At 60.2% G+C, this 22,676-nt stretch overlaps 2 protein-coding genes across 7 annotated transcripts; one reads left to right on the top strand and one right to left on the bottom strand.

The window, feature by feature from the left end:
- Positions 1 to 1,520: 1,520 nt before the first annotated feature.
- Positions 1,521 to 13,635, bottom strand: PRCD (photoreceptor disc component). 5 transcript variants are annotated; one of them, XM_036222989.1, is made up of 7 exons: positions 12,769 to 13,635; positions 11,868 to 12,303; positions 11,434 to 11,614; positions 11,081 to 11,167; positions 9,041 to 9,106; positions 8,592 to 8,698; positions 1,521 to 4,876 (listed from the first exon to the last, which is right to left on the bottom strand). In XM_036222989.1, exons 2-5 carry the CDS (start codon positions 12,049 to 12,051, stop codon positions 9,085 to 9,087), a joined length of 474 nt encoding a protein of 157 aa, XP_036078882.1. In that variant the 5' UTR covers positions 12,052 to 12,303; positions 12,769 to 13,635; the 3' UTR covers positions 1,521 to 4,876; positions 8,592 to 8,698; positions 9,041 to 9,084. The 5 variants fall into 5 exon arrangements, with proteins under 5 accessions (XP_036078882.1, XP_036078881.1, XP_036078883.1 ...); XM_036222988.1 differs by having other exon boundaries at positions 11,868 to 13,635; XM_036222990.1 differs by having other exon boundaries at positions 11,434 to 12,005.
- Positions 13,636 to 13,939: 304 nt separating this feature from the next.
- On the top strand, positions 13,940 to 22,372 carry CYGB (cytoglobin). 2 transcript variants are annotated; one of them, XM_016143167.2, is made up of 4 exons: positions 13,940 to 14,238; positions 18,945 to 19,176; positions 19,456 to 19,619; positions 21,989 to 22,372. In XM_016143167.2, the coding sequence occupies exons 1-4, from the start codon at positions 14,096 to 14,098 to the stop codon at positions 22,020 to 22,022; spliced, it is 573 nt and encodes a 190-aa protein (XP_015998653.1). In that variant the 5' UTR covers positions 13,940 to 14,095; the 3' UTR covers positions 22,023 to 22,372. The 2 variants fall into 2 exon arrangements, 1 of the variants encoding a protein (XP_015998653.1); XR_001596704.2 differs by lacking the exons at positions 13,940 to 14,238; positions 18,945 to 19,176; positions 19,456 to 19,619 and adding an exon at positions 19,627 to 21,519 and having other exon boundaries at positions 21,989 to 22,096.
- The last annotated feature ends 304 nt before the right edge of the window (positions 22,373 to 22,676 follow it).

The following is a 22,676-nucleotide window of genomic DNA, read 5'->3' as shown; positions in this document are numbered from 1 at the left end:
ATATGATGCAGTGCTTATTCTCAAGTTATTGCATGTGTTTGCATTTGACTCCCTTAATTTGATTGTAAGCTCTTCGAGGCAGAAATCTCTTTTAATTATTACTTTTTTCTTTTCAATTTCCTCACAGTGCCTAGATGGTATTCCGTGGCCTCTGCTCACAGTTAAGTACTCAACAAATAATCACTAACTCACTTAGCAATAACATCTGTCTTGCGAAGTTGGTCATTAAGTGTTTCTGTCTTACTCTCGAAGACATTCTTTTGTATCATACTGAAAGTAAGAATGGATTCTCTCCCTGCAAACAGCTCCTTTCGTTTCCGATCTGCAGGGGGAATTCTAAGAGTGGAATTTGCCAAACGTGTTTGTGAAACTACTGTGGTAGGCAAGTAGCCTGCAGGCAGAACAATAATGATGTGATACCGTCACACAGTATCAACAGGTGATACTCATGCAGTATCAATGATAGCTGATACTTATGCGCTATTCGCACCTTATGGATAGCACTGTCCCGATCCCCGTTTACAGATGAGGTGACAGAAGCATTGAGAGATTAGGTAACTGGTCCAAATTTGCACATATAACTGGTAGAGTCAGGATTTTGATCTCAGCCTGCAGTACCACTAAGCTGTACTGCACCATGCACCTATGGATTGATCTTCTGAGGGGTTTTCGTTTGGGGGAGGTGGACATGGGAGGACAGAATTGGTTTTTGTGTTTTTGCGAGGGCGGTTAGGGATGAAATTAGAGATGAAGTTGAAGTGGGGAAGATGATGGACACCTGTTTGTGTGTTTTGAGACTCTTTATGGCCAGAAGGGTGAGGATGAGAGGCTCGGGGCTCCAGCAGGGCTGTCTTGGGTCCCAGATTAGTTGCCACTCCGTGTGCAGTGAGGGTCATTCTTCACAGCTCAAGAAGGACCACTGTGCCATAGGCCCCAGTGTGGCTTTCACACCTGACAGAGTACTTAGTGGACCGGCAGCAGGCTCCCAGCACATGGGGGTGTCCCAGGCTGCTGGGCAGTGGCCAAGAGGCCAGAGCAAAATGCGGAGAGAGACCGTGTGCCTGAGCGCATGTCAGGTGCACTACGCAAGCCATCCAGAAATAACTGGGGAGGCTTCAAATCGCGCATGTGAATTCCCGAATGAGCGAGCGAGGGCTCAGAGCCGTCGAGACTGAGCATTAATGTTGTTTTGATTTCATGCGCACCCTGTCGCTGGTGAGGTCTAGAATTTTTGAGTTTTACGTATGGTGGAATTATTCTATAGCTATTATTCAACCCAGTATAGATCTATATTTATTGACATAGAAAGTGGTAAGTGAAAGGAGTAGATCACAAGCTGAGCAGAGCAGAAGTCCCACTGCTGTTCGGGGACCCCAGTCTGAGTGCAAAGGGGAAATCTAGTCCGCTGGCCTGCTGTGTTCAGGTGGTCAGCTCATCCAGTCCCATTCAGTGACAGGATTTAAGACATGGTATTTAAAACCGACACAGTAATAGAAAACAGTCTCTTTGGAACATGGAAGTTAAATTCTTAACCTGGAAAGGAATCTTTAATTTTATTAACAAGAGCACAAAGGAGAATAGGTATATCCCAAACAGTTGGCTGCTTACGTCAGGAACAGTTGCACCGATGACATTGTGTGGCAGGCACGAGCGGCCAGTCCCACAGCTGTCCTTCCTCCGTATGACAGACAGAACACACTGCAGCCGGGCAGGCCCGTGCTTCAGGCGCAGCAGGTCCCTCCCCAGCCCTAAGCAAGGGGGGGGGGGTTCTTGATTAGTCTGCACCAGACCCACAGGATAAATCAATCCCTTTGCCAGTAATTGTTTTAGGACAGGTCTGCAATGCCGGTCTGCCAAGTTCAGGGAAGCTTTCTCGTTTTTGAAAACAACATCCTCTCCTTGCTCTGGGACCTTGTGAAGATGCGATGCCTGTGACTGCAGCAGCCATCTTGCATCCGTGAGGCTCATTTCAAAGCGAGGGTGGAAGGAAAGAACGTGAGTCCTTCACGATGCTTTCAAACCACTGAAATGCCCAGCCCCGAAGCCCCCCCCCCCACTTCAGATCCTTCATTTCAATTCAGAGACACGTCTTTTCACATTTCAGCAGCTAATGTGTACGAAGTGTTTGCTCCCGGCCAGGCATTCTCTAAGCACCTTTTTTTTTTTTTTTTTTTGAAACCATGTATTGAGATCTGATTGATGTACAAAAAGCTGTACATGTTCCATGTATAAACTCAACTCTAAGCACCTTTATGTGCTATCTCATTAGACTGTCACAACAGCCCTGTTATCGCCCCATCTTGCAGCCGAGGAAGCCAGGTGCAGAAAGGGAAAAGTCATTAGTAAGTGGAAGCATCCAGATCTGAACTCAGACAGTCCAGCCTCAAAAACCTGTGGTCTTAACCACCGTGCTGAGTTTCCTGAAAAGATAACGCTGTCCACGGCGGAACATTTGGCATGGATTTTTAAAAAACAGATGAGCTCGAAGAACAGGTAGTGTTCTATTGCCCTCTTCTGCTGTTTCCTGGACATGTGTCTGCTTTCCCAGAAACCCCTGCCCGCACAGCCGTCACACGGCCTTCGCTCATGTTATCTGTTCCCTTGGCCTTGACATTTCCTTCCCCTCGTCCTCTTCTCTGCTTAGCAAATCCCAGGTCATCACACTTCAGATACTTCCACCTCTGCGAGGTCTTACCTAAGACGCTGGGACAGTCCCCGGCCTCTTTCCTCAGTGTCCCTGTGGCAGGCCGGTCTGGCACATGCTTTGCAGCTAGGCCGACCCGGCGCAGGCAGAGTGCCTGGCGTGGGCCTGGCACCAGGGGAGCACGTGGTACACAGAACTCTCGGCGTGTGAACAGACTTCTTTTCACAGCCACCGTGTCACGATTATTTGTCTTCATGTCTGGCTTTTGTACGCATCTGAGAGCAAGACAGGTGTTCATTCTTCTTTTGTTTTTTAACTCTTTCAATCACCTTTATCGAGGCATGATTTACATAGGGTAGAGTCAGTCCGTTTAAAATGTACCGTTCAGTAGTCCGGCACGTGTTTAGACCCATGTGTCCACAACCCCAGTCACAGTTTAAAATGTCATCACTCCAAAAGCACCTCCGTACCGTTTCGTAGTCCGCCTCCGTATCCGGCCTCGGCCCCAGGCAGCCACCCGTCTGCCTTCTGCCACTGTGGACCAGTTCGGCCTGTCCTGGAATCTCACGCAAACAGATTCACGCGGCAGGCACCCTTTGTGTTCCCCGTGTTGCGGGTTACGTCCGCGGATCATTTTTCTTGCCGACTAGTATTCCATTGTATGACTGTACCAGCGTTTGTTCATCCAGTCACATGTTGGTGGATACTTGGGTCGTTTTCAGTCTGGCGCTGTTACTAATAAAGATGCCGTGAACGTTTTTGTACAGCTCGTTCTGTGGGCATACGTTTTCACCCTTCTTGGATGAAATCACGAGAAACTGCCAAACCGGTTTGCCAAGCGGATGTGGCACTGTGCGCAACCCCGGCAACGCACACAGGGCCGCAGTTGCCCCCACCCTCGGCGACACCAATCCTGGTCAGTCGTCCATTTGAACCGTTCCGGTGGGTGCGCAGCGGCAAGTCGTCGTCTTGATTTGCATTTCCTCGATGACGTACCGTGCTCGGCATCGTTCTGTGTGAGGCGCCTATTAAAACCCTTTTTGTAAGTCCTCTTCTTCATACCAACTTGTCAAAGTCCTTGATATACTCTTTGCTGGGCAAAGAGTTTCTCCCAGTCCTGAGAATTTCGATAAAGTCCAGTCGACCCGTTTTTCTTGCACCGTTAGTGCGTCTTGTGTCCTCCCGAGAGGGCGTCTCTTTCTCCATCGACTCGGCCTCGTCGCACCCGCTGCTGGCCCCGGTCGATCTGTGCGGTAACCCTCAGGGACTCCGCACCCTCTGAGTTCTGCTCTCGTCTCTTCACCCGGCGACGCCGCTGTGGTCCGCGTGGCTGCCCCGCCCCGTGCCACAGGCAGGAGCGTCCGAGGCAGACGCTGAGGCAGCCGTGGGGTCACCATTCCACGTGCCGCCCGTTGTCAAGTGTCCGTGTCTTACATTTTGCGCAGCGTTCTGGCGGTTTGCGGCGGGAAGTCATAATACATTTTGTACCCACAGTCACACTGGCACACCACAGTGTTTCTGGAGTGGGCGAGTCTTTCTCAGCACCTCCAGGCACACACAGTCCCTTTTAGTCTCTTTTGATTGGGAGAGCTAGGGGCCCCCCGCGGTCCAGCCCCATCATTTCATTAGACTGTTCTTTTGCTGAAGATGGACGTTAGTCCTTTATGTCCTCGGCGCCAGCTCACCCGGGTTCAACACATGTTTATTAAGTGGGGAAGTCGAGGTCCTGTGACCAGGCAGCTGCTCAGCTGGCAGAATTGCAATTCCAAGGCGGGGATCTTTCCGTGGTACTGACTGGCAGGGCAGGCACAGTGCCCGTCACCGCCGTGTCACTCCAACACACATCTCACAATGCACACGGTAGGCTGCCAGTGCGTGTTGGTATCAGTTGAATAAATTAAATCATTTCTTTGAATGCTCAAGTCAGCTGGCATGTGGTATTAAATGTGCCAGTGTGCGTGTGTCTGTGTGTGTGTGTGCGTGTGTGTGCGTGCACACACGTGGAGCGGGGAGCGACCATTTCTACCCAGGCTCATAGGGCATATAGTCCCTCAGTAAATCTTTTTTTGTTTTGATTTTCTCAGCCACCCTCTAGTCTTAGTCCCCACTAGGGGGCGTATGTACCCCACATAGATGGCCTGTAGTCACTAGGTTCAAGGACTTGTTTCCAGCTTAAGTCAGTAGGTCCCTTTCGAAGCCACTTCCTTGGTCCCCATGCCCTGAGCCTTCCCCCTGCAAAAAAAAATAATAATAAAAATAATAAAAATAAATGAAGCCTTCCTGTTCAGGCTCCCCACCCCTCCCCGGGGGTGAAGGAGGCCACAGAGTGGCAGTGGCAGTGGCCGTGGTTGTGAGCGATGACCTCACCGTCACTCCCGACAGCGGCCACTGCTTCCTCCCTGAGAGGGATGGCAGACCCTGGGGGGGCAGCTGTCCTCACTCCCCGTGACTGGCAGGCAAGGTCTGGCCTTTCAGGGCCCTGAGTCTGGTCTGCCCTTGAAAGATGAGTTCCTCAAGAGAGCGCCTGGGAATAACCCTGGCAGACCCCGCCCAGCCCACCTGCAGAGGTGTCGCCAGGGCGGGGCCAAGCTCTCACTCCTGTGCCCTGGGAGAGTGGTCACACGCGACGGTAGACGCAGGTCCCCTGTGTCCCAACAGCTTCACAAGCTTTTGCCCAGGTGCGTGCCGGTCCTGGCTTCACTATTAGCTGTGAGTGACCTTGAGCAAAGTCTGTAAACTTCACTTTCCTTATCGAGTAAATGAGGGTAACAACGTTCCTGCTTCATTAACAAGACGATGCTCATAGAGAAAGCCCTTGGCACAGTGCCTAGCACGTAATAAGTGTTCGAGACATGTTAGCCATCATTAATAATATTAGCAGTATTGCCATCATAGTAATATAAACCTCAGTGCAAGCCACTTGGCCGTTCTCCTTTTGAGGCTCCCAAAGGTGGTCTTGGGCTTCTTCCTAACAGCGAGGCCCTGCAGAGGGGTGCTGGGAGCCTGCAGGACCAGCGGGGTGCTCTGCCCTCACGCCGTTGTGCCAGCCTTAGCTCAGGCACATGCCCACCCTGTCTTGGACCAGAGCCTCTGCTGTACACCCTCATCTGGGACCATCCTGCCCACTTTGGAGACAGGCAAGTGCTCCCCGAGGGCGCATCTGCACCCAAGGGCGACTCAGGACAGGAGCAGCTGCTTCGGCCGCTTCCCTTGTCCACCTCTCCCTCCCCGCCACCTCATCAGCTCTCTGGTCATGTTCCAGTCTCCGGGAGAGACTGGCAGGAGCCCTGAGTCTCAGCCGCAGAAGTGGCAGACAGCAGCACCTCCCTGGCCCCGGCTGCTGCCCTCGGCCACCCTGCAGCGCAGAGCAGCCTTTTCCCTGTCACTCAGGCTCCCACCAGCGGAGAGATTAGCATTCAGGCGGAGGATGGAGAAGCGTCGGGGCAGCCACCTCCTGTCTTCTCTGGGAGCTGACGCTCAGAGCCAGTCACAGGACGTGTCCAGGCCAAGACGCCACCGGAGGTTGGGACAGGGCCCTGGGCACACAGAGGCAACGGTGGGGCCCCGTTTTACATCTTACTGGGTGCCGGTTCTTCCTCGGTGTCCCCATCCAGCAACTGCCACCTCTGCTGTTGCAGAATTTCCCATTGCCCAGTGACCGTGTGTGTGGGGGGGTGGGGGAGACAGGGCGGGAGGGCCGGGTGGCGAGGAGGTGAGCGCCTGGAGCCGTTCCGAGCCTACTGCTTGTTCTGAAATTCCTCATTGTTCAGTAACTGACAGTTCACAAATAATCACATGTGTTTGCATATGTTAAACACGTGGCATGCTGAGCACTGTACACACGTTATCCAATTTAACCCTCGCGACAGCTCTGCGCCATGGGCCAGGGCCGAGCCAGCTCCCGGCCTCAGCTCTGCCTCCTGGTCCCCTCCCTCCTGTTGTGGTCAGTCTACCAGGCCCCCAAACTTCTAAGCAGTGGCTCTTTCTGAGAAAACGGGAGAGGAGAAGGACTCAGCCTCCTGCGGACATTGGCCCGTCCCCGACTTAGGCCCCCGTGCCAGCCCCTGTGCGGGGAGGCAGTGGGCAGGGTCTGCGGGGCCCCCTGCGCAGTTCCGGGCTGAGGGCGGCAGCTCTCTGTGCAGACTGCAGAGCGCAGGGGTGGGAGCCAGGAACGAGAGGCGAGTGGGCTGGGTGCGTGGGGAGCGTAAACACAGTCTGCTCCCACCCCAGCAGCCTGCGCCCCGAGAGGGAGCCCCCCTCCCAGCCCACATGGCCCCCACCCGCCAGGGCTGCAGCCCCTTCCTCTCTCCCTCCCTCCATCCAGGACAGGTCCCCGGAGGAGCCCCATCCCCTGAGCGGGCTCTTGGAACAGCACTGCAACGGGGTGGCACTCTGTGGATGTGTGTCTGGGCTGTGAGCCAGCCCCCGTACAGCGAGGTGACCTTGGCCTGACAATCCCGCAGACCAGCGGAAGGAGACAGGCAACTCGGAAATGGCAGAAAGCAGAAGCAAGGATAAAGTGACAGACACATGGCCAACAGATCAGAGCACGAATGCAAAGATGGGATCGGGGAACACAGACCTGCTGGGGACAGAGCCCTCTGACAGCCCTGTCACCAGGAAGGCCAGCACCTCCCAGGAGAAAGACAGGCTGACAGGAGCTGTGGCAGGCGGCACGCACTCACGGCCCTGTCAGGGCAGTGGGGGGCTCTGACGTCCCAACACAGACCCCCTTCCCCTGATGCCATCCCCCCTGCCTCCCCCTCTCCCCCTGCTCTACTTTCGAGGCGCCCACGTGCCCCTCCCCCATGGCCTCAGAGCAGGACCCCTCGGTCTGCAGCATCTGCCCCTTTCTTCCCCTCAGATGGGAGGCGCTGCTGTCTAGAAAACCCCTTTGTGCTTCCTGAAGGTCAGGGGCAGAGGGCAGCCAGCCACAGACCTCGCCACTGGGTGGTCAGTGCGGGCTGGACGGGGAGAGATGCGTGCGCGGGGGGCCAGGGAGGCTCTGGAAGATGAATGGCTTCGAGACAGTCGGGAGCAGCTGCCTGCAGGGTCGGCGCCTGGATCTCAGGGAGCAGAAGCGGAAATCTTTTATCTCCGCTCGGGATTGGGCAGGATCGTGAAAGGAGAGAAATGGCAGAGCAGCCGGGGGCAAAGGAGGCCTCGGTTACTGAGCAGTCGGCAGACCGACGAAAACAAGTGTCATGCTTTTCGTCCTCCCACACGCTACTGCCCATTTGGAACGCACGCACGCACGCACACGCGCGCTCGGAAAACGCTCGGCGGACAAGCCGCGGGTCGCCTCCGTGCGGCTGCAGGCAGACGTGTCACAGAGCCAGCTGGCACGTCTCACTGACCATCTCGGCAGAGCAGCCAGTGACAGGGTGAGCTCTGGGGACCCGGCAGAGGCAAGTGCCCCGGGGCGTGAGCGCCACCATGGCAAACTGACACCGCACAGCCTTGGACCGGAGCTGAGGTTTGGCAGTATTGCCTCGGGCTGCCCGGGGCAGCTGCAAACTCCCAGGTGCTTTCGGGGAGGCCGGTGCGGCCTCCGCATGAGCCTAGGGGTCTCCCGATTGCTAGCCAGGCGACACTGGGCAAATTAGCCTTTCTCGGTGTTTTCCTCATTTCTAAAATGTGGATAATAATATGACAGTGGGTCTTTGTGAGGACCGACTTAGGGCTTCCTTAGTAAACGTGAGCTGTCAGCTGCCCCGTGGTTCTGGGCTCTCCCACTCCCGACTTGTCCTGCCCCTGGCCGGGCCCGCTGGGGTTGCAGTTAGCCAAGTGGACCCCACAGAGCCCCTCTCTCTGGGCCCGCCTCCGAGGTGCCACCCCAGAGCACTGAGCATCTTGGCGCCGCTGCCTGCCCCCGCCGGGCCTGGCCCCAGGAGCCCCACAGCTGGGGCCTGGGGAGAAGTGAGGACTGGTGGGCCCCAGAGTCTACCTTGTCATGCCCGATTTTTCTCATTCTCCCTCCTGCCGCTGCTGCTGCTGCCGCCGCCACCGCCAGCACAGCATCCTCCTGGGGGAGGGGGCAAACTGGGACTCGAGCTGAAACAGAACACCAAATCAGAAGGGCATTTCCTCCAGTCGCTTTCTCCTGGGCCAAGGTGGGGCCTCGCATTGCAGAGCGGGTGTCCCAGGGCACCGCCTCTCCCCGCGTGACCACCAAATCTTCCCCAAGCCTCGAAAATGCTGTCAGGACCAACCGTTGGCCCCTGGCACGAACGTGGCAGGTTCCGGGTGGGGGCCGAGGGAAGGAGTGCACCCCCCGACTCTCAGCCTCCACGGATGACCGCAGAGCTGAAGGCGGCCCGCCCTGCTCCCACGTGGCCAGGCCTTCCCCGTCCGCAGCCCTGCCCTCCGCCCTCCAGGGCGGCGGCGCTGGCCTACCTCCCTCGTCCCTGGGGCTGAGCTCCACCTGGGTGGCTGAGGGCTTACTTCAGAGGCTCCTTCTCCCTGGACAGCGGAAAGCCCGGGAGTCAGAGGATTGGAGCGGATGACCTTCCCACGTTTCTAGCCTTTTCTTTCCCACACTCCATGCCTGGCGATTCACCCCACTTTGTTTTCACCTCACTTTTGAAGGGCAGGAGCACCCAAGAAAACAGTTTGAATTTAAGACTGGAATTGGCGAGCAGAAATTCCACCCCTCCCGCCACGCTGGGCCAGCTCTCCGTGGCGGCCGCCATCGGCAGGAGGCATTAGCCCAAATCTTCCACGTAGCTGGATCCCGAGGAGCGAACAGGCCGGGCCGCACCAGGCCACACCAGGCCACCCCTAGCCAGATGGTCCCAGATTTGGCCTTTTCCCTCCTGACGGGAGGTCCAGGCCCATTGCAGGTAGAGACAAACCGCCTAAAATCAGGGACCTGTCTGTTCCCACCACGAATTGGATGGATGACCTTGAGCAAGTAGTTGAGGTCTCCCGGTGCCTCGGTTTCCTCTACCACTAACGGGGTGGAGGCACTTGTCCTGCCAACCCTCTGGGAATACCGAGACTTCACAGTGAGCGAACGTCTGAGGAACCCCTGGGAGCACGAAACACGGACCGAGTGTGAGACGGCGGCAGACGAGCGAGCATTACCTGAGCCGTCACTCCGTGCCAAGTGCTTTACAACTGTTGTGTCGTTTAAACCCCATAACCACCCCGTTACTGACCCAAGTTTACACAAAAATAAAAAGATGGCATCATTTGCCCAGAGTCAGATGGTAAGACAGGTGCCCAGCTCCAGACCCGGAGTAAACAGTGAGGCCCAGCCAGCCTTTGGGGCCTCCTGCATGTGAGGCCCAGCGATGGTCACTTTATACACCAGCCCATTTCACCACTAGTAGCAATCGGGCACTTCTGTGGCCATCTCAGCCTAGATGTCGGAGAGGGTGTCACAGAAGTGCCCTGTTTCCTACACATGCCCAGGGACTCCCCGTGGGCCTTCTGACACTTGGAACCTGGAAGAATCGGGCTGAGGTGTAGAGAAAGCCTCGAGTTTTCTCAACTGGCCAGTCTCCACGTACCTCAGGGGCCCTTTGCAGGCAGGTCCCACAGCCTGAGGAAGACATGGGGGCGCAGACAAGCAGGCCTGCCGACTCTCAGCCAACCCGGGCCTGTGGGGAGACCCCTCCTCCCAGGAGCCCTGGGACACAAGGGCTGCATGCTTTTTGTTTCATTAGGAGGGAGGGAAGCAGTGTCAGGGGCTAGAAGACGCTTCTGCAGGACAGAACGTCACTTCAGATGGGTCTGCCACACGAGGTGGGGCCAACGGCACCAAAGGACCTTCCAAACAGTATGTTCTTAATAAACCTTTGTGACTTTTTCAGCGTTTCGTGGGGCATAGGAGTCCCTATCATCCAAGGACACCGGTCACCCAGGGAAGGAAAAGCTCAGAAGTCCCCAAACTTCACCCCTCGTAAAGGCCACGAGACAACCTAGGGAAGAGTTAACTCCCTGGTCGCTGGAGACAGTGTCCTGCCCGCGGGGGCTGCCCAGCCAATGACACTCGGTTACGATGATGTCATGTTCCTCCTGCGCCTTCTATTGGGGACCGGACAGCGAATCCTGCTGGAGGTTCAGGCAGTGGAGCCGCTGAGGCTGGCGGGGGCCGCGGGAGAGGGAGGGGGAAGGGAAGGCAAGCAAAGCCACGCAGAGCTGCTGCTGCCTCAGCCCTCTCTCCACACCCCCAGAGCCTTCTACAGAAGGGACCCTGGGGACCGCCCTGTACCCTCGGACCTGCAAGGCAGAGCAGCTTTGGTCCGGGGGAGAGGCTGGGAACCTCCCTTCCCAACAGGAGAAAACACTGAGCCTGCCGTGAGGCATACAGGGAGCGGGGGCGAGGGGCCGGCGTTCAGTGCGGGCAGGCACACACCCCACGCACACCCCCAGGCGGGGCGGGCAGCGGCGGCCTCCTGGCCTCCTCCACCGCAGACTCTTCTGCCTTACCTGCCTGAGGGCGAGGGGTCTGCTTCCAAGCTGCTGCCCATACCTGCCCCATTTACTCCGTCTACTCCGTCTACTCCGCTGGGCTCTCTGTGAGGCGAGAACAGGAAGGAGGAGCTGTGGGCCAGACCCCCCATCCCCTGACCTGCTGTCCCTAGCCGCCTCGGGCTGTGGTGCTGGAGGCAAGCAGCCCGTGTCTTTGAAAGTCCCTTATTCTGAGGGGGAACCTTTTGGGGATTCCTCGCAAACCCCTCCAGCCTCCCTGGAGGTCCCAGAAGCCCCAGCCCGCCTTCGGCCCGGCCTAGCCCGGCCCAGCGGTTTCTCCCCCGCCAGCCCATGGCCCAGTCGTTTCTCACGGATGGACCCGGTTGGCGGATCTTCGGCGCCAGAGCATAGCCAGGGTGCTGAGCAGGAAGAGCGTGGTGCACATGGCGCAGCTGCCCCATCCCCTCCCGGGCAGAGTCCGCAGAAGCAGGCCTGGGCGGCCCCGCCAGCGCTCCCCAACCGCGGCCGTGTGTCCGTGTCCGGAGGCTCCTCCTAGTGATGGATTAGGAGGCTCAAGCTGATTAGAAGGGTGGGCAGACCTGACCTTGTGAAGACCGATTAACCTCACCGGCCCGGGCTGTCCCCAGGCTGTCTCCCCCGGTGCAGGGCAAATCCACCTCAGTCTGTTCTGGGTGTAGATATGGCTGAGACGTGGGCCTGGTCCTCACGGGGCGTATAGTCCAGACAACAGCACTGGCGAGTTCAACAATGACCACAATCCAGTGGTTTAAGCAATTAAAGGCACCTGCAGGGAGGGCGCTGTGGGAGTCACGGTCATCAGGGGAAGCTTCAGAGAGGAGCCGGGGGCATCTGAATTCGCAGGTGCTCAGGGAAGGGTGGGCCCTCAGAAGACGTGCCAGGCGTGCAAGGCATGTTCTAGCACCTGTGAGCGGAGTGGCAGCAGAGCAGTGATGTCCCAGGGGCTGCATGGGGGGGGGGGGCGGTGTCGAATAGTAGATGATGAAGCCAGGAAGACAAGGGAGGCCAGGGAGCGAGGGGCTGGCCGAGCGGTTCAGTTCTACCCGCCGGACGGTCCCCTCCAAACGTTTCTGATTACATCCCCTCTTCAGTAAACGGCAGAACTTAAGTGCGGGCTCATGAAATAGCTCCGTGTATCCACTTATAAACTATACACAGCACTGTTGTGCAAATACAGTCCTGTACCGTACACATCCGAAAAACTAAGGAAGGATAAGATAAGAATAAATAGAAATGAGGTTTCTTCTACTTTCTTTCCACATGCCGGGGGAGCTGCCTGGGCGGCCATTCCGAAGGCCACTGCACTGGCTTTGGGGAGCTGTGGGAGGCGTTTACTGAGGAGGCCCCGGGCCCAGGCAGGGTGCCGAGGCAATGTGGGGGTGGGGGCAAAGTGAGGACATGGGTCTGAGAGTTACGTCAAAGACCCACCTGCCCTCCAAGACCCCCTGAGATGGAGGCAACGTCCAGGCCGCATGGCAAAGGAGAGCCGGAGCCGGGGCTGAGCCTGGGTGCTCCACTTTGAAATGTGAATTTAAAAAAAAATTTTGTTTTATATTTCAGATACAGTTGGCATACCACCCTGTCTCGACTGGGAATCAAAACACGAATTTTCAAAGAAACACATCAACCGCAGCGGAAGAGGACAGCGGAAGAGGCTCTGGTGCTACCTGAGCTGTGGGACACAGAGCCGTAGGGAGAACTGGGCACACCTGGAACGCGCCTTCGCCTGTTTCCGGTCCTGCCATCAGGCTTCTCCTGGGAGTCAGAGGTGGAACCCGGCTGTCCCAGGACTGAGCCCCGGTGTGGTTCTCAGAGGCACAGTCCCCGCCTTTGGTCCCACAGCACCTGCATCTCCCTGCGCAGGGCTACCAGGACAAGAATTTGTCTCCCTGACCCCCAGAGCCCTTCCCTCGTAGGGGCCTTGATGGCTGAGATGCCTCCTGCCACCAGGGTGACCGGAGACTTCCTGCCCCTCCCAGGTCCCTCCGCCTTGGCCGGCCCTGCTGCCCCTCCTTCGGACTTGGCTCCGCCAGGGCCGAACTACCTGGCAGCGCCTGGTTGTTGCCTGGCTGTGTCACTAATAGGCCACCCTGGGACTCCTTGCCGACGCCATGGGTGAGCACCGCGGGTTGAGGGGTGCTGGCGGGAAGGCAAGGGCGCAGGCCTCTGGCGCTCAGGCTGGACAGCGGCCCCCCATCGGCAGCACGAGATTCCAGGAAGGTACCGAAGCGGGGAGACGACCCAGCCCGGGGTCTGGAACTCTGGAGCGGGCGCCGCAGCACCCAGTAGCTGGGTCAGGAGAGGCCGCGAGCCTGTGGGAGCTCAGCTCGGACCGCCGCGCCTCCGGAGGGGCTGGAGTCCACCCCCTCGGCCGCACTGCCAGTGCCTGGGAGCGTATGACTTTGAGTCAGTGGCCCGCCGCGTGAAGGGTGCGCACACGCACGCGTCCCGACTCCGCCCGCGGCCGAGCCGGGACGCGGTGCCCCCAGACCCGCACGCGCCCGGGCGCACTCCTGTGCGGCCCGCACCGCCCCGCGCCGCGTGACCGCCCCCCTGCCGGGACCCCCCTGCACCGCCGCCACGCCCACGCCCCCGCCCCGCCCCGCGGGCAAACTCCGTGGGGTCCTCGCGCCCGCGAGCGCCAGCCGCGTCGCCCCCACCCCGCCCGGCCTTCACCTTGCAGGAATTGGCTCAGCGACTCGGGGTTGGGGGTTTGGGGCGGGTTTGTTTTTTTTAACATTTTCCATCAGACCACATCCCCGCCCCCCGCTCGCGGTCCCCCGCCCCCCGCACATATACCCTGCGCGCAGACACACACACACACACACTCACTCACTCACACGCGCGCACACACACACCCGGCGCGCACAGGCAGACACGCTCCCTCCCTCCGGCGCGCTCTGCCCCTCGCCCGCCCGCCGCGCACGCAGCCGGCCCCGGCTGCCCGCGCCCCGGCTGCCCGCGCCCCGCCGCCGCCCAGCGAAGCCGCTGCTCATGGAGAAAGTGCCTGGCGAGATGGAGACTGAGCGCAGGGAGCGCAGCGAGGAGCTGTCCGAGGCGGAGAGGGAGGCGGTGCAGACTACGTGGGCCCGGCTCTATGCCAACTGCGAGGACGTGGGGGTGGCCATCCTGGTGAGGTAGGTGCCGCCCCAGCCCCACCGGGCCGACGGAGGGAGGGTGGCGGTGGCTCCGGGCAGGGGCGGGCTCGGCCCGGGCCGAGCTCCGGTGGGCGCCACCTCCCCAGCAGCGATGGGGGCCGGTCCTGGCCGGCGGGGTGCGGGCAGCGTGGGCCGCCTTGGGTGGGCCGAGCCCCGGCGAAGCCCTTAGGGGCCAGACGCAGAGGGCACCTCAGTCCCTTCCTCACTGGCCTCGTAACTCCAAGCTCAGCCAGCCGCGCCCTCCTCACCAGTGACCCCAGCCACGCAGCCGGCTGTTACAGACACCTTTTGCCGAGCTTCGGGGAGGGGGCTCCCCATTTTAGAGAAGGGAAAACCTAGGCTCAGTCCAGAGTAGGGATAAAGAGGAGCAGAGCCCTCTCTCCAGCTCAACCTTTGGAAAGAATTCAAAGCCTCCTGGAAGAACAGAGCAAAGGGCAAGAAAATAAAGGTCAGAAAGAAGCCAGGAGGCTGAGGTCCAGTTTTCCCAGCAGGCCCGTCCCAGCCCCTAGGGAGGCCGTGGGCAGGGAGCTCCCAGGTGAGACACAGGTAAGTGGAGTAGCCAACAGTCCCCTAGGACATGGTCCCTATGGAGTTGAGGGAAGGAAGGAGGAAAGCTACACGGAACAGGGCCCCCACCTGAACCCACCACCTGGGGAGGAAAGGCCGAGCGTCTTGGGCTCAGCGGTCACTCAGGCACCACGTGCCCTGGAGGGTCCCTCCTCGACCCCAGCCCCCCACCCCCCGCACACTTATTCACACACCTACACACCTTTGCTATATAGTTGGAGTCCCACAAGCCCCACAAGCTGGTAACTGACTAGAGCTACAGATCCATGCTCACTTCCCACAAGAGCTGGTCCCTGGGGGTGCCAGTGGAGAGGCCCCAGGCCACACTCGCCTGGAACCCCTGTCCCTGGCAGAAGAAATCTAGGACGGAGCAGGGCAGTCTTGTCATTTGAAGGTGGGGCGAAACCTCACCGTGGGAAGGACAGCCGAAGCGCACGCCTGTCTCCCAGTCCCGGCCCGTCTCCGGCCCCTCTGCCTCCCCCAGGCCCGGGACCTCCCCAGCTCCATGTCGATACGCCCTGATTCCAACTTAGAAACAGATTTCGGAGGAAAAAGAGCAAGAAGCACTTCTGAGGAGTTGGAGGAGGGGTCCTGAGGAAGGGGCAGCAGTTTTAGCAGCTCCCGACAGAGGGGAGGCCACGGGGACTCCAGAGGGCATTTCGGATCCCGGATCCGTCAGCTGCTCAGAGACGCAGACCCGCACATGTGAGCACCGCACAGGCACACAGAGGGTAGCAGCGCCCCCGACGCTCCACGCTGCCTCCCCGGAGGGCCCACTCTCAGCCATCTGCCCACGTGGGGCCCGCCGGGCCTCAGGAGCTGCCGGGCGTCCCCAGGGGTCCCGGGAGGAAATGAGGCAGAGTCCCCAGGACAGACTTTGGAGATTCTCTGCCAGTGAGAATGTGCAGGGGACATGTCCAGGATCCAGCTCATGGGGTGCCAGCCGGCCTCCCCGGAATGGGGGCAGGCGGAGGGGCTGAACGCTCGGGTGTGGTGGTTCCGGAGGGTCGGAGACTCGGAGCTCTTGGCAAGGTTTCCTCTCTCTCTCTGCACCTCTCTGGTCCCCCCACTGCTGACTCTTAGAGGGGGCTGGGGCTGGGCTGGGGGCGGTGTTTACCGAAGTGCTCAGTGCTCCCAGAGAGGCCCACAATTAATCTGAGAAGGCCTGAGATAGCAATTAGATCTGGCCTCCCTATGCCCCCTGCCACACTTCGCCGGACCCCGCCTCTGTGCTGACAGCAGCCCAGCCCAGCCCAGCCCTGGAGACCCCGGCCCGGCGCGGCCCAGCTCCTCCCTGCCAGCCTCAAGTCCCGCCGGGATGCCTTTCCTTTTTCTCCTCCTCTTGCTCTCTCTGCCTCAGGACCTGGTGGCCCTTTTGGGGCAGAGTGGCTTAGGGGCGCAAGGGCAAGACTGGTAAGCTTCTCAGGTGTCTCAAAGCTCCCTCATCCTCTGCCCCTCAGTTTTGTCAAGACCCTTCCTCTCCTCCCACACACGTCCACAAGCACAGGCTCCAGGGAGAGCCTGAGACACTGGCCCTCTGACCATCAGCTCATCTCCTCCCCCACACTGGGCCGAGGCCAGCTGTGCCCCCAGGCCCCCACCCCCGCCCCAGGCCCCAGGACTCAGCAGCCACAAGGCTTGTGGGGGTGGAGGAGCGGCCTGCGGGTCTGACCCACACCTCCGCGCCTTCCCATGGAGGAGCCGGAGAGGGAACCCCCGTGTCCTAGGAAGGCTGCCCTTCTGGTGGTAACTTTGCCGCCTCTCCTCTCACACCCGAAGAAGCCTATTTTGGGCTCTGCTGGAAGCCCAGATGCCTCTGGGAGCTGAGAAACTCCCCAAGGTTGGCTGCTGAGGCTTCTCCCCAGTAGCACAGGCCCGGCCGGGGCGGGGGTGGGGGCTTGGTGGGAAGGGGGGCGCTCAAAAGTAAACATAGAGGGGCTGGGCAGAGAAGCAGGATGAAGGAGGGCATGTGGCCCCTAGACTCTCCTGGCCCAGAAGAGGAAGTCCCTGGGACTGTCATTCCTCAGGGCCGTGATCTGGCCCTGGGTGTTGGGGCAGGAGACTTAGTAGGTCCCAGGCCACCACCCTGCCCCGCCAGCCCCCCGCGGTGCAGTCTCTCAGAGGTAGCATGGGGAAACTGTCAAAGCAGGGACGGCCAGGCCCCTTCCTGGCCCTGCCCCCAACCTCGGGCATCGATGCTTAGTGCGGAAGGTAAGGATAAAACAGAGCCGGCCTCAGGAGGGTATTGCAAGGACTAACGAGATCGGGTAGTAAATGCTCAGTAAACATTGCCCGGTATTTCCTCGTCGCCGAGATGGACGTAGAGGCTTGGCACACTGTAACACACCAGGCAACTAGAGGTCATTGTTTTTATTGCCCTGTAAAAGCCCCGAAGTCTGAGATCCCCGTTTAAGTCCAGATCGGGGTTTTCACATTTGTTCTTCACTACAGTGCTTCTCTAAAAAAAAAAAAAAAAAAAAAAAAAATCCGATGGATTTGCAGACTCGTTTCCTCCTCCATCCTCACCAGCGTCTCCGTGGAGCAGCGAGCCGGAGGGACTCCTCTCACACTTTTGCAGGCGGGAGGTTGTGAAGTCATTTATTTGCCCAAGGTCACACTCAGCCTCCGAGAGGGGCCCTCCTGGGTCTCCGCGTGGACCGTGTCCCGGTCACACCCCTGCCGTCAGCTGGTCACAGCCACACAGCCAGCTTCGCCCGCACGGCCGGGACCAGATGCTCTTCCTGCCTCTGCCCCAGCTCTCAGGTCTGAGGCTTGACCTCTGGCCAAAGGGCCGTCTTGGCAAACTTTCGGCCCTCCAACCGCAAAGGGGAACACTCCGAAATAAGAAACAACCTGAAAAACAGGTCCAAGACATTCCCTACGTTTTGTGAGGCTTCTGTTACGCTATGCAGGATCCGATCAAGTCTGTTCACGTACTCCCCGTGATGTCCAGCCCCGGTGGTCACCACCTTCCCGCGAACGCAGGGCCCTGGGCCAAGATGACAGGTCAGAGGTTGCGTGAGCCCCTGGCTCTACCCCGGGGCTGTGTGACACAGTAAAAGGCGGCAGGCCACATGGCGATGGCCCTGAGGGGGGCTCGGTCGCCCTGGGCCAGCCTAGGCGCTGGGGGAAAGGAGACTGACATAGAAGGCCTTGCGCTGGGTGCAAAGCGGGGCAGGCGCCCCGAGGACTGTACCCCAACACCGAGCGAAGCTGTGGGGCTGCAGCGGCGATGGCCCGGGCACAGGGGAGAATGTGGACGTGGCGTTTTGACGCTGTCCGCTAAACAGCGGGCGCCCCTGCATGTGTTTGAGCGTGACGGCGACGTACTGCAAGTGATCTTGGGGCGGACAGACAACTTCGGGGAAACGGGAGAGGTGAGGGGAGACCTGGGGTCTGTTCCAGGAAGCGCGCGGGGGGCTCATCGGCCAGGCGAGATGTTCGGATGCGAGGCAATTTCAGAACCACGCCAGGCAGGCAACATCGATTGCTTTAATGAAATCGATCACTCAGTATTTACGGCAGGCCGAGGAGGGAGGAGGAGGCGGGGCTGGAGGGAGAAGGCTAGCGGCCTCTCGTTTTTTCCCTCGTGGGCTGGGGGACCCGAGCTGAGTCACCCCCCGCTTTACTTTGCTCGCAAAGAGCGCTCTAGCTGGACCGCAGGAAAGGCTGGCATTTCCTGACCCCCTACTGTGTCCACAGATGATATGGCTTCTCATTTCATCCTCGCGACAACCCTCCACTAAATGCCCATTTCGCGGATGAGGAAATGGAGGCTCAGAAAATGTCAAGCTCCCCCGCTCCCAGCCGTGATACGAGCAGGCCCTCAAGGGTGTGTAGGGTCTGGAAAGGAGGCAAGACGCAAGGAAGGCAGAGGCCTGGGGGACAGTGCGGCCAGCCTGAGCAGGTCAGCTGGCTAGAAGTGGCCAGGACCTGGTTGGGCGGCCGCATGTGAGCCAGCCGGGCCGCAGGAGGGCCTGCGTTTTTTCACATGGTGGTGAAAACAATTACTGGGGTGGGTCCTGCCTCTCCCAGCCCCACATGGCCCATGTCCTGGGCCCCTCGGGGTGGGGCCCAAGGGCGCCCCTGCTTCAGCACCCATCCCCCGACCCCGCCAGGTTATTCGTGAACTTCCCGTCGGCCAAGCAGTACTTCAGCCAGTTCAAGCACCTGGAGGAACCCCTGGAGATGGAGCGGAGCCCGCAGCTGCGGAAGCATGCCTGCCGGGTCATGGGGGCCCTCAACACCGTCGTGGAGAACCTGCAGGACCCCGACAAGGTGTCCTCTGTGCTCGCCCTGGTGGGCAAAGCCCACGCCCTCAAGCACAAGGTGGAGCCCGTGTACTTCAAGGTATGCCGGCCTGCCACCCACCCGGCTGGCGGGCTCGGAGAGGGCTCCCTGGAGCCGCAGAGGTGACCCCTGGGCAGCCGCCCCTGGCTCTGCTGTGACGGGGAGGGGCAGCAGGATGGGGGCTGAGCCTTGAGGGGGCCTGGTTCCCAAAGCGGGCAGGCTGTCACGTCATGAACTTTCACCGTGGCCAAACGCGGGGTAGCGAGCCTGCTGCGGGCCGCAGGGGGCAGGGGGCCCGGGGCCCAGGCATTCACTCCCCCTTCCTCCCTTTGCCCCCAGATCATCACTGGGGTCATTCTGGAGGTGATCACCGAGGAATGTGCCAACGACTTCCCGCCTGAGACGCAGAGAGCCTGGGCCAAGCTGCGGGGCCTCATCTGCAGCCATGTGACCGCTGCCTACAAGGAAGTGGGCTGGGTACAGCAGGTCCCCAACGCCACCACGTGAGGAGGGCTGCGGGTGGGCCGGGCAGCTCCCTGCCGTGTCCTCCCCCGTCCCCTGGTCTCCCGTCTGTCCTGGGGCGCAGGGCCTGACCGCTGGGCAGGAGCGCGTCCAGGAGGCTGTGTCTGGGAGCAGGCAGGATGAGGGAAGGCCCGCTCACTCCCGGGCCCCTACCTGTCTGCGTCTGTGCAGAGCGGAGAGCCCCAAACAAATTCTCCCCCTCGGGCACAACAAAGTCCCCTCCCCTGGAACAGGGGCGTGCTCAGAGCACCCCAAGACGGCAGCCGCCCCGGGCAGAGAGGCACAGGAGGTTCCTGGCGGGAACCTGGTGACTCTGGCCGTTTCCTTCCTGGGCACTGGTCACATGGGCTGTTTTCACCTAGGCCGCCCAGCGCTCTCTCCCACCTCTGCCTCAACAGGGCTGGCGCCGGGAGAGTCACGAGGACGCACACACGTGCCTGCGTGGCCCAGGCCCCCAGGGGCCTGCATGGGCGTCACCCGCATGCACATCAGCAGAGGCATTTACTTTTGGGCTGACCCCAGAGGCCGGGCTCCCAGTTCCGAGGGAGTTCTCAGTTCTGGGGCGAGGGCCCGGGACATGGCTCAACAAGGGTGGCCGGCCTCGATGACTCCAGCTGACTCGGAGCAGAGCATGAGGGAAGGGCTGGCCCTGAGACATGGCGGCTGGGAACACTCCGGGCCCCCCTGGGCCCCCGAGGAGGGGTGGCTGGCTCTGGGAGCTCGAGAGAGGGGTGGAGGCAGGACTGGGGTAGGAAGGGGAATGCGCAGCGGAGGCGGGAATGGGAAGCAGGGGTCAGCCAGCAGCTCAGGACACGCGATGCGGAGAAACATTCCCAGCAGTTTCTCATGGAAAAGCGCCGTTCCCTCCCCGGGCTCTGAGCTGGCCTGGGACCGCTGGGCTCCTGCTCATAGGCCTCCCGGTGGGCCCGGCTCCGCAGAGAACGTCCCCGAGGGCAGCCTTGGGAGGCCAGGCCTCCCGCCCTTCCTGCTGCTGACCACACTGGCCGCGGCCTTCTCTGGCTCCCTTCCCCCACAGCGGCACCACCCCAGGAGAGCAGGGAGTCCTGGGGAACTGCAGCTCCAGCCAGGCGGCCACTCCAGATGTGCACAGCTGGGTCCCAGCCTCCCCCAGAGCCCTGGGTGGACGGGGGAGCAGGCAGGAGAGTTTTACCTGCCCGAGGAAGCACTGGCAGAGCCAGAAATGCTGCGGGAAGCAGCCAGAGGGGCCGGGGAGGGGTCAGCGGGGGGAAGGGGGCTTGCCCTCCCACGCTCCTCCCCAGGCAGACTCTGCCTCCAAAGATGAGTTTGTTTACAGCCAGGAGACAGGACTTCCTGCTTCTAGAGAAAAGGGCCTTTTTTACAGGGGCCTAGAGGGACCGGGGAGGGAGCTAGCCAGCACAGGCCCGAGTGAATCAGAAACACATGGACCCGTTTCCCGACACGAAGCCCTCCCCCGCCCCTCTCTCGCCCCAGCCGGACCCCTGGGACATAAATCTTGCCAAACCCCAGGCATTAGGAAACTGCTAGACCTCCCCATCTGCCCCACGCCGCCTGCTCCTCCTCGTGGACAGGATGGAGGTGGCTGCGGTGGGGAGCGGCCAGGCCCTGCTCCCGCCTGGACCTGGCCGCCTCGACTCTGGGCCTCCCCTGAGTCCCTCATCCTCGCGCACTCTCTGGTCTCCCGAGTGCAGGGGTGCGGCCGCCCGAGAAGACATGTCTCCCCGGGCCTGGATCCTCAGACTCGACCTGCTGCCAAGGTCCCAGTGCATTGAGAGGGCGGGAGGCGTGACAGCAGAGCTCTAGAAGGCCTCCGCCCAGCTCTTATCAGGGACTCGGAGGTGGGCCAGACACCGCTGTTTACTGAGCTGTCTCTGCTTCAGGGTGTGTGTGCATTTTTGTGGGTGAGGGAGTAGGGGGCGTGGTGGCGGGTGCGAATGGCTGCCATGGGTGGCCAGCGGGGACTCAGACGGGCCGAGCAGAGAGCGCGCGAGTCTCAGGACCAGCAGCAGAGGGCTCCCATTTGTAAGGTTCTCTGTGCCTTGCGAACCACTTTCCCACACTTGGTGGCACTCCGTCCTCATGGAGCTAGGCCAGGCAGACATTCACATTTTAGAGAAAAAGACCCGGGGTTCCGATGGGCCAGCTGACTTGCCTGGGGTCACAGGGCAGACTCCTGGCAGGAGGGGGACCAGAAGGCGGGGCTCGTGGGTTGCTGTCAACGCACTGAGCAGAGCCGGGGGGCAGCCGGTCATGTCCTGCCCTGCCGTCCCCCGACCCCTCTCCCCAGCCTCGCAGGCCCCCTGGTCCCACTCTGTGCCCTGGTAACCTGTCATGTGCTTCTCATCTGCAGCCCACCGGCCACACTGCCCTCCTCGGGGCCGTAGGACCCCCCCTCTCCTGCCCGCTCCCTGGCAGCACCTCGAGCAGAAGGCCGAGTTCCGAAGACCCTCCTCGACCTTCCACTTCTGGGCACCAAGGAAGCCGGAGGAATCCCCGACTCGTCTTCCTGGAAAGAGGCCTCTGCCTCGGCCACAGTCCCCCTGGATCCGGTGGCTCTGGCTGCCTGGGTGCTGACCCAGTCGGTGGCGGGTGGCCTGTGAGGGTGGGGGACCCTTCCTCCTTGAAGAGCCAGGCCCACTCTTCTTAGCTTTTCTACTCACTGTTAGGGACCCAGCTGAGCAGCTGGCAGGAGGCGGGGCCAGGCGTGTACGTCACGACAGGAACACGCCAGCCCCGTTCCTGTCTGCCCGGCCAGCATGCAGGTCCCCGCATCACCTACCTAGACTATTACGCACACGTATCTACCGTATATACAGGTATATTCTATATACAATCTATATATAAATATATATACATACACACATACCTATAATGCATATTCGGGGGGCCCAGAGGCACACGCGAAGCCTCGGTTTTGCTCGTCTGCGTGTGGCACGGGAAGGGGCCCTGCTCATGCTTCTGGGCAGAGATCCGATTGTGCAGGAGGAGATGGGGGTCCCACGTCAGCACAGAGAGGGGTGACCACGTCAGCGGGCCGA

This window comes from Rousettus aegyptiacus, unplaced genomic scaffold, assembly GCF_014176215.1.
Source record: "Rousettus aegyptiacus isolate mRouAeg1 unplaced genomic scaffold, mRouAeg1.p scaffold_m13_p_6, whole genome shotgun sequence".
Classification (NCBI taxonomy): domain Eukaryota; kingdom Metazoa; phylum Chordata; class Mammalia; order Chiroptera; family Pteropodidae; genus Rousettus; species Rousettus aegyptiacus.
The sequence above is the reverse complement of the archived record's forward strand: the minus strand, read 5'-3'. Positions and strand labels throughout refer to the sequence as shown.

Coding starts and splice junctions, on each gene's coding strand:
- CYGB (XM_016143167.2), top strand. CDS start 14,096: ATGGAGAAAGTGCCTGGCGAGATGGAGACTGAGCGCAGGGAGCGCAGC. Junction 14,239..18,944: donor GGGGTGGCCATCCTGGTGAG/GTAGGTGCCGCC, acceptor CGACCCCGCCAG/GTTATTCGTGAACTTCCCGT. Junction 19,620..21,988: donor CAGGTCCCCAACGCCACCAC/GTGAGGAGGGCT, acceptor TCTCATCTGCAG/CCCACCGGCCACACTGCCCT.
- PRCD (XM_036222988.1), bottom strand. CDS start 12,051: ATGCAGCCCCTGGGACATCACTGCTCTGCTGCCACTCCGCTCACAGGT. Junction 11,615..11,867: donor CCACAGCGCCCTCCCTGCAG/GTGCCTTTAATT, acceptor ATCCATCACTAG/GAGGAGCCTCCGGACACGGA. Junction 11,168..11,433: donor TCCGCCAACCGGGTCCATCC/GTGAGAAACGAC, acceptor CTCGCCTCACAG/AGAGCCCAGCGGAGTAGACG.